We start from the raw sequence: 12,426 nt of genomic DNA, 5'->3' as shown, positions 1-12,426 counted from the left end.
CAAGATTAAGGCACAGGCAGTGTGTGATCATGTTCTTATCCTTCTTGACAGAACCCAGAGCCTGTGGATGCTTTTGGGGTTCTTCCTGACTTGTTTTAGGGTCATGATCTCTGCAAAACTGCCAGTCAGAGTTGTATGTTAAAATTGGCTTCTTTGGATCTTAAGTCTTGACAGGACAATATCAAAATCTTGCCAAGCCAGAGATGTGGAACACGAGAAGGTTTTTATCCACACCCTTCAGCACTGCTGCAGCCACAGGCTGTGGAGGTCCAACCCACCTCCAAAATGGGAGAAGTTTTTCAAGGAATCTTTTGACACTTTTTATGGTGGGAAACAAATGACACTTGAGTGCTCAGGTCAGAGCTGCTCCCTGAAATGGAAAGGTGGAGCTCACTGAGAGGGTGAGGCAGGAGGAGCACCTGGACAAGGAGGTGCTCCTGTATTGGGTAAGAAAGGGAACAAGAAAATTGGCAAATTTAAAGAACAATTGAACACTGAAAAGGTGGAGAGGGCTGCAGGGACACTTGTGAAGATTGCACAGCTTTGTTCTAACGTGGGTGGACTCCACATTTTGGAATTTCAGGGAAACTTAGTGACTTGTGGCAGCAGCAGGTCAGCTGGATCATCTAGCTGTCCTTTCAGGCTACACCTTCATGCACATCAGAAAAGGGAAATCAAACACTGCTTGGTGCCTTTAGAGGAGATATTTTTAGGCTCATGTTAGTGGTAAGAACATGACTTCTTGGAATGATAATCTCAGGGAGAACTTTGCTCACACAGTAATTCAACCAAAGGCCTCAAGAAACTAATGAAATTTGTTAATAAAGGTTGAACAGCTTTAGTGAGGATTTTTGATAAGGAAACAGCTGCTCATTTGCTTGGGTAGTAGTAGAGTCTGGAGGCCACAGGATCTGATAAAGAATAAGCAGATGGTTCAGAGTAAACAGTTTGAAGTAGCTCTTGTAATTTCGTTAAGATCTTAGTACATAACCTGACACTAAGAGGTTATTAGAAGCTCATTGAGCTAATAGTGATCAAGTATTTATTGCTGGAGGGCAGCTAGAGAGATGAAAAAGGCAGCCAAATTTACTGAGAGATAAATAACACACTGCTGCACATCCTCCAAGATGGGATTTGAGTAGTTAAAAAGTGCCAGAAGAGCCTGAGTGACATGCAGTGTGCACATGAGCATGAGCAGCACATTGTGAGCTGGAGTGGGTTTGGTTGTGTAACCTGGGAGAGTCAGAGTGGCTCAAAAGAGAATTGTCACTGCCAGCAGGCCCAGATGGCACACCAGAGTCCTCCTGTGTGGAAAGCAGAACAATTCTTTGATCACAGAGCAGCAGAATGGCTGAGATGGGAAGAACCCCTGGCCCTGCTGAAGCCCAGAACCTTCACCCAGTTGCCCAGGGCCATGGCCAGTCAGCCTGGGGATAACCCCAGGGATGGAGGCTCCACAGCCTCCCTGGGCAAACTGGGTCACCCTCAGTGACAAAGTGTTTCCTGGTGTCCAAAGGGAACCTCCTGTGTTCCAGTTTGTGCCATTTCCCCTGTCCTGCTGCTGGGCACCTCTGAACAGAGCCTGCCTCTGTCCTCTCTGCATCCTCCCTGCAGGTATTCATTGTCCCTGAGCCTTCTCTTCTCCAGGCTGAGCACCCCCAGCCGTCCCAGCCTTTCTTCCAAAAAAAACGATTCCTCAGTTGTTTTATCTTGAACAGACAGGAGGAGAGATAACACTGAGAGTAAACAAACCATCTTAAACAGAATATTTACTTCTTCCTCTTGAAACTAAATCCCGCTGCGAATGGCCTCGAGTGACCCCAGTAAATCTTACAGGTCTGCAGCAGGGGACAAGATTAGTCTCTGGAGTCAGAGGACTCTTTTGTAACGTGTAAGATAAGGAAGGGTTTGGAAGGCAGAAAAGTTAAAAAAAATTGGTTCTCTTCTATTTACCTTGAGTTGAATCTGGAGTTTGCAGTGGCGTAGAAGGGAATTCATTAATTCATTAATTGCTCTGCCATTAAGAGGAGGCTGTATGGGCCAGCAGTGAGTGCTCTGGATTATTCTGCCCCTTGCTGCTCTGACTGAAATTACTGCATAATCTGGCCTCTTTTCTGGTGAATTTATTTGTTATTATAAATAGAATAAAACAACATACTCTTATCTCAAAACTGACTTCTATTGATTTAGGCAAAGATTTCGCAGTTTTTTTGTTTTCCTGAATAAAGGTCACTTTTGTTCCCAGAACATGCTTTTAACATGGATCAGATCATGCTGATATTTGTTAATAGTTTTTCATCATGTAAATATTGTTCAAGCTCCAAATGTTTCAGAATGAGTCTCAATGGTTATAAATATATGTATATATATATATATATATATATATAAAAATCAGTGTGGCTGGAAATGCCTACAGACCGTGTGTGACAGCACTGGAAGAGCTACTCAGTGGCAATACATGATTTATATGAGGTTGAATGCTCAATGACTAAGGTATCAATCAAAAATTCACATGCCAATGTTTTTCCAAGTGCAAACCCATACAAGGTTACCTATCTCACCTTCCCTTGGACATCTTTATGCAAACCAGTTTATGAAATAAAAGCAGAAATGTTCTAAGCTACCTCTGAGTTGTGGAAGTCATGCTTGGTAAATTTCTTAGATTAAAAATGCTTTAAATATTTCAAGGGCTAAAGAGGGGAGTGTGGCAGATGTCTTAATGATGTTAATAACCTAAATTTCACACTTCTCGGTAACCACACCTACCAGCAATTACCAAATTGACAGATAGATGTGAAGTTGGCATTTTAGTGATTCACCCAGCAGAACTAAAGAGTCTTTTAAAAGCCCAGAATTTAACTCTTACTGATTTCCCCTTGACATTCATGTCACAGACCTGAGCATTGGACTAGAAATGTGGCTGACAACAATTCAAACTGGTAATTACCTCGATGTCCATATACAGCTCACTCTGAGAATCCTCCACAGACTCACATCTGTGTGCTCTTCCAGCTTCACTGAAATTGCTGTGAAATAAGTGCCTTCAAAGGACATTTTTCAGGCACTGAACAGTGTCACAGCCCATTCAGATGGCACTAAATATGTGCCCCTCTGAAGAGTCAAGATATTTTCCCTGGTTTGCAAAGTAGAAAATGATAGCATGGCTCCACAAATAATTAAAGGTGTTCAGATAGTCATTGGGAAAATGTACCTAAAGGTACAGAAAGCCAAAACATAAATTCATGCTTTTATAGTCAGAGAAGTCTGTGATCCTCCAAGGGGGAATATTGTAAGTCCTGGTGTCCTCCTGCTAAAAGTGAGAATGAGGAAGGGAAAAGGACCTGAGATGTTCTAAGCAGAGTCAGATAAAAGACAGCATCAGGTTAGAAGTTGCAAAAAAAAGAGATTTTAACTGACACAAGGTCTCTTGAAACTCTCACTTCTCTTGAATTGAGGAATCAGTCTTTAACAATGAAACAAGAAATATAAAATGGATGTATATAAAGTACTGTTCATTCACAGTTTTGTACTGAGATTCATTCTGCTCTTCCCTTGACCCCTGATGGCTCTTACTCCATTTCTCTTCTCTGGATTTGCTCTCTTTCTTCAGCACCACTCATTAAAACCTGCAATTTTTGCATTTTTTCTGACTCTTCCTCATCTCCCTCAATTTTTTTTTTTCCTCTCAATGATTTTTCTCAGGTCTGCTGATCTCTCCTTACTTTTCCCACCATCTGGCTAGACAGCTGTTCCTGGTAGCACTGAGCAAGTGAGTTGTGAAAACAGTTGTTGAGGAGCTGATTTTACCTGCAGTTCCCATTCTCAGTGGGACTGGAAGTTCTGATGATCAGGAGATGTGAGATGATGAATGAACCAAACCCTGATGCATTGAGGAAAAACCAATGTGGCACAAGGGAGTTGTGGAGACAACATGGCCAGTTGAAACCTAAACCATGAGATACAGCCAAAGAGGGGGAAAAAAACCATAAAAAATCTCACCAGATTCTTCAAATTCACTGTTGTAGGCATTCCAGGTCTCACTTATGCGCAGCAGGTTTTCTTCCATGGCTTGGATGTCCATGTAGGGACAGTTGCACTCCGGGAATTTGGGGCCACACTGACACCAGCAGTCATTGTCCTTGCAGATGAATTCCCCCTCGGAATTGCAGGCGATGTAGCTCAGAGCTGCCTGCACAAAGTGCTCCTGCAGGTACTCAGGCAGGATGACCTGAAGACCTGAAGGAAATGGAGGAAATGTCATGGTTTTAAACACAAATTAAGTTCTGGTGTCAAACAGCTTCCCCAGCCTATGGAGCAAACAAACAACTATGAAAACCAAAAAATATATGGAGTTTTTAGGACAATTTGCACATTTGTCCAACATTTATTCTGTCATGTATTTTCTTTCCCAATAATTACTTTCAGCCATATTCCCACATTTCCCTCTCAGCATGGAACACCCATCCACTAAGGAATAACCCGTAATCCTCTGACAAAACATTTACTGTTGTAATCTTTCCAGGGGGATTGGATAACATCAGCTCTTCTCCTTGGGAAGAGCTGCTGAGTGAACAGCAGTCAGGAAATCACACAGCCCAGTTCTAATCTTGGTGGCAGCAATAATGCAGATTTTGAGAATGCTGATGAGGGGAAAGCAGCACTGAGAGACAGAGGAACGAGACAGCATAATCAGGAAAAGAGGTGTAAACATTTCCATCCCAAATTTGGCTTGTTTTCCATGTTTCCTTTGACACAACAAGATGCAGCTTGTCTAAATAGCTCCAGTTGTCTCTCGTGATTCTGGAGGGGCAAACTAAGGAAGGGGAAAATTGGAGGAAATTTTGGAAAAATAAAAATTTAGCTGATTTTTCACTTTTCCTAGCATCAGCACTAAATTGCTCTGGGACAGTCAGTTGGATGTGGAGGGTAGGGCATAAAACCTCAAGAAGGAAAACTCATTCTTCAATCTACTAAACGTTTAGCATGGAAAGGATGAAAATTCCAGCTCCTGTGAGGCTTAAAAAACCTCCTGCTCCATGTTTCTCCTGCTGTGGCATGCAGAGCCCTGCAAAAGTTGTCACATTGATGTGTCAGAAACACAGAGCAGGTGAATCAAAAACTCACAATGGTTGTGACCAGGAAATTTTTGACTGTTGTTCATGAGATCACAGCGATGGGAATGAGTGTTTTACAGAGAAGTGTTTTAGCTGTCTGGCTCTCAGTCACTCCAGCTGCATTAGTAATAACCAATCAAAGAAATACAGAAAGGGACATTATAAATTTGTATTTATTATTTCTTGTTATTTCCTGTGGCAAACATAATCTCCCTGGAACCAGTGGAGCTTATTTGTGATCCAGGTAATTTCTCAGTATATGAGTTGGGGGTTTGGTGATATAACTTTCTTCTCCATGGGCACTTGGGCAATTTCACAGGGATTTATCCCTTATTCTTGGGTATACAAAATTATACAAAATTATATCTGTAACAGTAATTTCAGGACCTTTCCAAGTCGAAATTCATATCACAATTGCTGAAACCTGGTCTGACTGCACTTTCTTCTGTCTCATGGAAAAATTTGTAAAACATTGCTGTTCCCTGAGTGAATTTTCTAATGCAGTTGTGTGCTTGTGAAAAACCATGAGGTTGTGAAAGGAAAATAAAAGCCCAGTTTGATTCTTCCAATAAAGAGTTTACACACTTCTGATAAAGCATTTCTCCCCATGAAAATCCAATGCCAACCAACCACAGCCTGAGAGATGCAAAGATTATTTCCCAAATTGTAACTGACAAGCATTATGAATATGCTGGAAACCATCAAAAATAACAAATTATTTCTGGAAATATTCATTGCATCGCAGTGGAAATGATAAGTAGTTAGTAAAAATAAAAAAACTCTCTTGGAAATAATTTTATGTTTTTATGGTTTTAAATGTATTCTGGGGAGAAGGGAAAGGGAGAAAACCCAAATGGATATTTCAATGGACAGTCATAGAATCATGGAATATCTTGAGACTAAAGGGACTGTGAGGATCATCACCTCTGAGAGAATAGTCACCAACTACTTCCCACTGTATGTCTGAGTGATTTACAAAACTATATGGAAAATTTTAAATACTGGAAATAATTGTATATCTACCTGCAACTGCACTTTAGGAATTGTACTGTTCTCTTGTGACATAGAGTCAGAGGTATACATAAATATATACATTAAAGAGAATTTAGTGAGTTTTTTCATAATCATAAGTTTCTCATGTAACTGAAAATAGAAATTATTCATGGCATAATAGCAAAAAGGGGGACTGTTCAAGAAATTTTATGTCTTAATATGCAGGTTGGGAAATGCTTCTGCTGGAATTAAAAAAAAAATTAGAAATGATGACTCTCTTCTTCCTTTCACTTTCTCTTTCTGCTTCTTTCTATCTTTCCTTTTTCCATCTCCACAATTACTACTGTTTTCCTAACGAGTGTGATTTTAACCTTCCAAGTTTTTTTTTGGTTTTTTTTTTTAATTCCCAAGAGGAGCCCCTTGACTCCTCCTGATTTACATTTGACAATGTATGTCCTTCTCCTCTGGCTGCTCCATTAATTTTGGTGGAATGAGGTGTGAGGTGCTGCTCTGTATGTGCAAAGCAGGCTGAGCACACGAAATTTCCCTCCCAGCTTGGGGGAATCTCTGGGAATTCAGGCTCTTTAAAAGGTGTGCCAGTGGCTGCTAAACAGGGGATGCAAAATGTTAACAGGGCTATTCAAATGATTTCCCGATGGCTGCAGAAATTGTTTCTGTTCGAAAGGCAACACGAGGAACTGACATTTCCTCCTCTTTGTCTGGAGCTCACTTATTGCTCACACAACACACACAGAAATTAGGAAAATGACCTTTTGGGAGGTGGGAGAAAGAACAAACAAATAGTGTGATAAATGGCACCCCGCTCCAAACAAATGAATGAAATTGCACCGACGTACCTTGCAACTGAATCTTGTTCTCAGGACTCTGAACCAGAACAGAGCTGACGGAATCTAGGTTGTCATAGTTACTGCAGCCCAGAGGACCAGTCCGTGTCTCTGTCACCTGGTGGAGGGAAGAAGGGACAAGCACTTATTCCAAGCATTATTCCAAGCAGACTGAGGACTTCAGAAGATTGTTTTGTCAAGTTTCCCTCTGCTTTAGCCAGAAATACATTCCAGACTTAATTATGGTGAAATAACTCAATTTAATTGCCAAAAGGATGAGTTTTACTGGTACCACAGGCTGCAGGAAGTGCTGTTTCTGTCACAGAAAAATCTTACAAACACTAAATACTCCCCAAAACCTGCAGTGGTGTAATGCTAGAATGGTGCAATGCCACACCAACTGCTGACCAACAGCCAGACTATTTATTTTTCATAGCTGTGGGAATTAGGAATTTGCTAAACGCAGTTTATAAAAATGAGAACTGTGGTTTTCCCTCTTGAAACCTATGCACATGACAACTCCTTCTTGAAATTGTGGGGAAAGCTTTGATTTTGCCAGTGAAGGTTTGGAATTAAAAGCCCTTTCTGAGCTGTATTTATAGCAGTGGTAGTGGTGGGATGTTTTTCGTAAGGGAAGGGTCTAAGACAAGGTTAGACACAAAATTCTGGACATTCTGTCTGTTGTAATCACCAAATCCTGACCACAGAACCAAAGTACAGCTACATTTAGCCAAACAGAACCTCCACAAGCAGAACTCTGTCTTAACAGTGAAGGATTATGCTTGGGAGTTACTTAAATTATACAATCATTAAGGCTGGAAAAACCCTTTCAGATCTTCAAATCCAAACATTAACCCAGCACTGCCAGATACACAACTAAACCATGTCCAAAGCACCACATCATGTTTTTTTTCCAGGAATGGTGATTCCACCACTGTCCTGACAAACCTGTACCATCTGGCCATCCCTTCAGTGAATAATTTTTCCCTAATATCCAATCTAAATGCCCCTTGGTGTACCTCGATGAGTAAATACATTAGAATAAAAAGAAAAAAGAAGTTAGTAATTTAGATGTTTCCTGGAATATTATATATAATTCTTGAGTGTCAACAGAGTAATTAAAAAGGTCAGTTTCTTTTAAAAATGAGAAGGGTCTACTAGAATTTCTGGGCAGTGAGGCACCTTGTATGGCCAGGGCAGGTGGTCAGCAGAACAGGCAGCCACAGCAAACCCAACCCCTTGGCATGGGTGGATATCCCATGAGCTCCCATTTTTTAAACTGCATAGGTACTGTAGAAAATCCATGGGTTTGCAGTTCCTTCTCCTCTGTGTCAAGATGAGGCAGAGAGAAGGAGGTGAAAGTGGAATAAAGTAGCCCAAGCAGGCATAGCAGGGAATTGTGGCTGTGGGATAACATCCCAGACTGACTGACTGCCAAAGTACAGCCAATCCTCTGTCATTCACCTCCCAAATGATTCTCAGCCACTAGCCTGGAACTTCCTACTTCTCTTCCTTTGTCTGTATCAGGAATTGTGGTCAGATTTACCCTTATTTGCTATCTGCCTCATAGATAGCAAATTCTATCTATGGTTTGTATCTATCTAACTGGTCAAGCAGTTTTGAACACAACCACTTCTATTTTCTGTTCCTTCAGGTATCACAGTCAGCTCTGGATCTCCTGGAGAATAAACCTAAATTACAGGGTCAAAAAAAACCCCATGCAGTGAAAAGACAACCAACATGAAATGTGAAGAGCAGAAGGGAGCAAAGTTCCAGCAGCACAGGGAAATGGGACTGGGCCAGGCTGTGTCCTCCCTGAACATGTTGGGTAATCCTTAATATTTATGACAGCACCAGATTTACTGTGGTTTTTGCTTCATCACCCTGAATCAGCACAAAGAGCTTTGCACAGGGAGAGGATTTGGCTTGGACAGGGCTGGAATGACAATTGTGATTCTCCTGTGATCCTCCAGCAAGTAGTCTAAAATTCCATACTAAAATCTTATTTTTTTGAATATATATATATATATATTCTATATATATACATATAGAATATATATAGAATATGTATAGAATATATATAGAATATATATATTCTATATATAGAATATATATAGAATATATAGAATCCTAATCTCTTTATACAATAACAAAGAGTGTTACCTAGACTAAGTAAGAGAAATAGCCAGGGGACAAAAAAAGACAGGTAAATGTTGTAATTAATTTTATCCTTCCTCTGAAATATTATGCTCAGCATTCATCTGTGCAATTCTTTATGTAAAGATCCATTTATTTTAGTGTTGTTTTGATTTGCATATTATTATTACAGTTTTCAAGCATTTGTGTATAAGGCAAGGCAGCTTCATAAAGTTATATGGAATGTATAAACTATGAAGCAAATTTTACAACTCCTATCCATTTCTACTACAGTTATTCCTCCTGAAATCACAAAATAAGGAAAGTTGGTAAATAGCTTTGTAAATTGTGCCCATTTTTGTCCATGATTCTTCACTCTTATCTGAATTATGCTATAGGTAGGGATCACCACTATTTTGAGGGATTTTTTAGGTATTTAGGTGTGCCAAGAGGCAGAATAGGGAAAAATAATCACTAAAATTTCTTCACTTTTAGAAAGTGGTTATATAAATACATTGATTGAGAAGAAAACTATATATATGAAAAAATCTGAGGGCAGTTACATTTTTATATGATTTACAGACATTCATCATTGTTGCAGGGAAGTAATAAAATACTGTTCTAATAATAGCAATAATAGGTTGCACCCTACAAACAGGGCAAAAAATAAGGACCTTTTCTAAATGTTAACTTTTCATTCCAATCAATATATTTATGTTATTCATTCTTTTACTTTTCCAGGTACCTTCACACCCTCTGTCAGATGCTCTGGCACTCTTAGCTTCTGCATAGAAAATACTTTGCAAGAAGAAATTCAAAATATGGAGTCTTGGTATATAACAAAGAGATGCTAGAGAACACCAAAATCCTCCAACCTTCAACTTTTGATGGATGACAATTCTAGTCAGAGGTCAAAGTTATGCAGTTACATGTGCTTTTTTATACTCTGCACAAACCCCACTCTGCAAAGATTGCAAATCAGAAAGAAATGGGAGTGAAAGCCTCAAATTTCTGTCAAATTTTCAGGTCAAATGAAAGGATTTGATTTTCCTAAATCATATAATCACAGACTAATGTGCCTTGGAAAGGAACCTTAAAGAATATCTAGTTGCAACCCCTGCCATGGGGACATTTCCACTAGACCAAGCTGATCCAACCTGGTCTTGGACATTTTGGGGTAACTTTGGTGATAATAAAGCAGATTGAAGTAAAAAAAAAAAATTAAAAATGCATTAATTCTGGTTTGATCCAAGTGTTACTGATGCCACTGATGATTTCAGATTTTTTTGTTTCAGGAACAATAGAAATGAAATTGGAAAGGCAATAGCACATCTTTAATTATCTTCCAGGCAGAGAAGTGTGACTATGTTCAGTCCCAAGATCACAGCTGAAAACTGTTTTGTCAGAAAGTGTATTTAAAAAAAAAAATGAAGCAAAAAGAGGAGAGGGCAAGGCAATAAAATAGAACTGCAGATGATGCTGAGATGTAGCAAGGTCCATGGGCAAAGAGCACCAGAACCACGTGCTTGTTTTACACGACCTGCAGCCAAAAAGAACCTTAACTCACAAAGCAAACCACTGCAGAACAAAGTTATTAAAGAACCCAAACCCCCTAAGAACCTGCCACAAAACACCTGTGAAATCCTCTGACACCATGCAGGCAGGATATTCTCCAGTGCCTTGTTTGCAGAGAGTACCACAGACCAGGTTTCCCTGGGCAGCAGAGTTTTCAGCTCCCAGAAATAAACTCCAACATTTGGCGTTAATGAGACAAATGCCTACAGTTTGCAGTCAGTTAAATCTCATAACCATGGTGATAATGACCCGATTAGAAGTGCACTGAGAACATACCTCCTAGCACTTAAGCAGGGCTGAATTCTTGTGATATCAGTGGGTAGTATTTCCCTGGGAAACAGCCTGCTTTTGCTGGCCGTGATAATTAAGCCTACAGAAGACTTTCCTAATGAAAGGGAAACATATTTCTGCGGAGATGTTGCTCCTGGTGAGTCCTTTTAAGAGCACATAGCTAATATTCCTAACGAAGTGCCCATGCAGAGGTGCTGTGTGCCTGGCATAAAGGACTCTCCTCTTCAGCAGGACTCTTTCAAAATGGATTTTGCCTTCTGAGGATGAGCACTGAGCAGCACAAAGGAGGATGAGGCAATGCTGCTCGCTGCAGAATAGGCAGCTGAGCTCACATTCACATAAACCTCTTTAAACATTCAAATAAGGATTCAGAGCAAACTCCTGGTGTGTAGGGGAGGGAGGAAGGTCTGTTCTGAATGGCTGTGCTGACAGAAGGTAGGGCAAAAGTGTGGGATGGGGAGAAATGTGAAAGCTTTAGGATTCCCCTGAAAAACGTGACGGGCTGGTGGGATCTGCTGATCCTCAAGGTCTTTTCCAACCAGAATGGTTCTGATCTGGTGACTTCCCCACCAGCCCCACCTTTAGGATTCCCCTGAAAGCTTTAGGATTCCCCTGAAAAATGTCATGGTGGTGCTGGGCTGGTGGGGTCTGGTGATCTCCGAGGTCTTTCCCAACCAGAATGGTTCTGATCTGGTGACTTCCCCACCAGCCTCACCTCCAGGGCTAGTCCTGCAGCCACACCCCTCAATCCCTGCCCACCCTGCAGTCAGTGCTCATTTCACCCTAAAAAGGAGTTGATCAAATAAATAGGCACTAAATGTACTTTCTGTTTAGATGTGGAGCTCCTGCCAACTCTCTTCTTTCTTTTCCCCCAGGCTTGACAGTTTTTCACAAAAGCACCTTTATTCCAGCACTTCCCTTTGACACACAATAGCTGCTGCTCCTCTGCCCTATTTTTGTCATTGAACATATTAAAAAACTCCTGCTAATGAGTGTGTAATTAAAATAAATCAAATTTTCAGAGTGTTCCAAGCACTGATACTTCTCACACTACAGGCTAGATGAACATTTCTGAAGGAGGTACAGACAAATCAGCAGCATTCCCCATGTCAGGGGTTGGATTCATGTTTGCAATATGATTTTTTTAATTGCCAGCAATCTAAAACGATACCTCAAAGGCACAGAACTTTCTCAACACATTCTGTAGCAGCATAGGGTTGATGCTTTAATTTGAAGAACCCACTAACTCAGGAGACCTGGAAACACTCCCATCATATTTGTCTGTCATCTGTAAGATGGAATAGGAACAGTAAACCTGATCTTTCTGCAAAAGAGATAATTGCAAAATTTCCATTAACTTCATTAGAAAGGAAGTAAGGACTTCTTTCAAGTTTCTGGGCAAGGAGATGACTTTGAATTTTACTGAATGCAGCACTAAAGCTTCCCAAGAGATCAGCCTAATCCTTCTATTC

General features: G+C 40.5%; 1 protein-coding gene across 2 annotated transcripts in view; it reads right to left on the bottom strand.

Annotated features, from left to right (window-relative positions):
• LOC146434208 (BMP/retinoic acid-inducible neural-specific protein 3) overlaps nucleotides 1-12,426 on the bottom strand; it is a 198,612-nt gene that overhangs the window by 58,868 nt on the left and 127,318 nt on the right. For both annotated transcript variants that reach the window (XM_085068657.1, XM_085068658.1), the window contains exons 5-6: nucleotides 6,965-7,070; nucleotides 4,000-4,236 (exon numbers count right to left, since the gene is read on the bottom strand). In XM_085068657.1, the coding sequence (XP_084924783.1) occupies nucleotides 4,000-4,236; nucleotides 6,965-7,070 (343 nt within the window). The remainder of the gene's footprint in view (nucleotides 1-3,999; nucleotides 4,237-6,964; nucleotides 7,071-12,426) is intronic.

The sequence above is a fragment of the Lichenostomus cassidix genome, chromosome 8 (assembly GCF_008360975.1).
Source record: "Lichenostomus cassidix isolate B80296 chromosome 8, HeHo_3.0, whole genome shotgun sequence".
Lineage (NCBI taxonomy): Eukaryota > Metazoa > Chordata > Aves > Passeriformes > Meliphagidae > Lichenostomus > Lichenostomus cassidix.
This window is presented reverse-complemented; position numbering and strand designations above follow the sequence as displayed.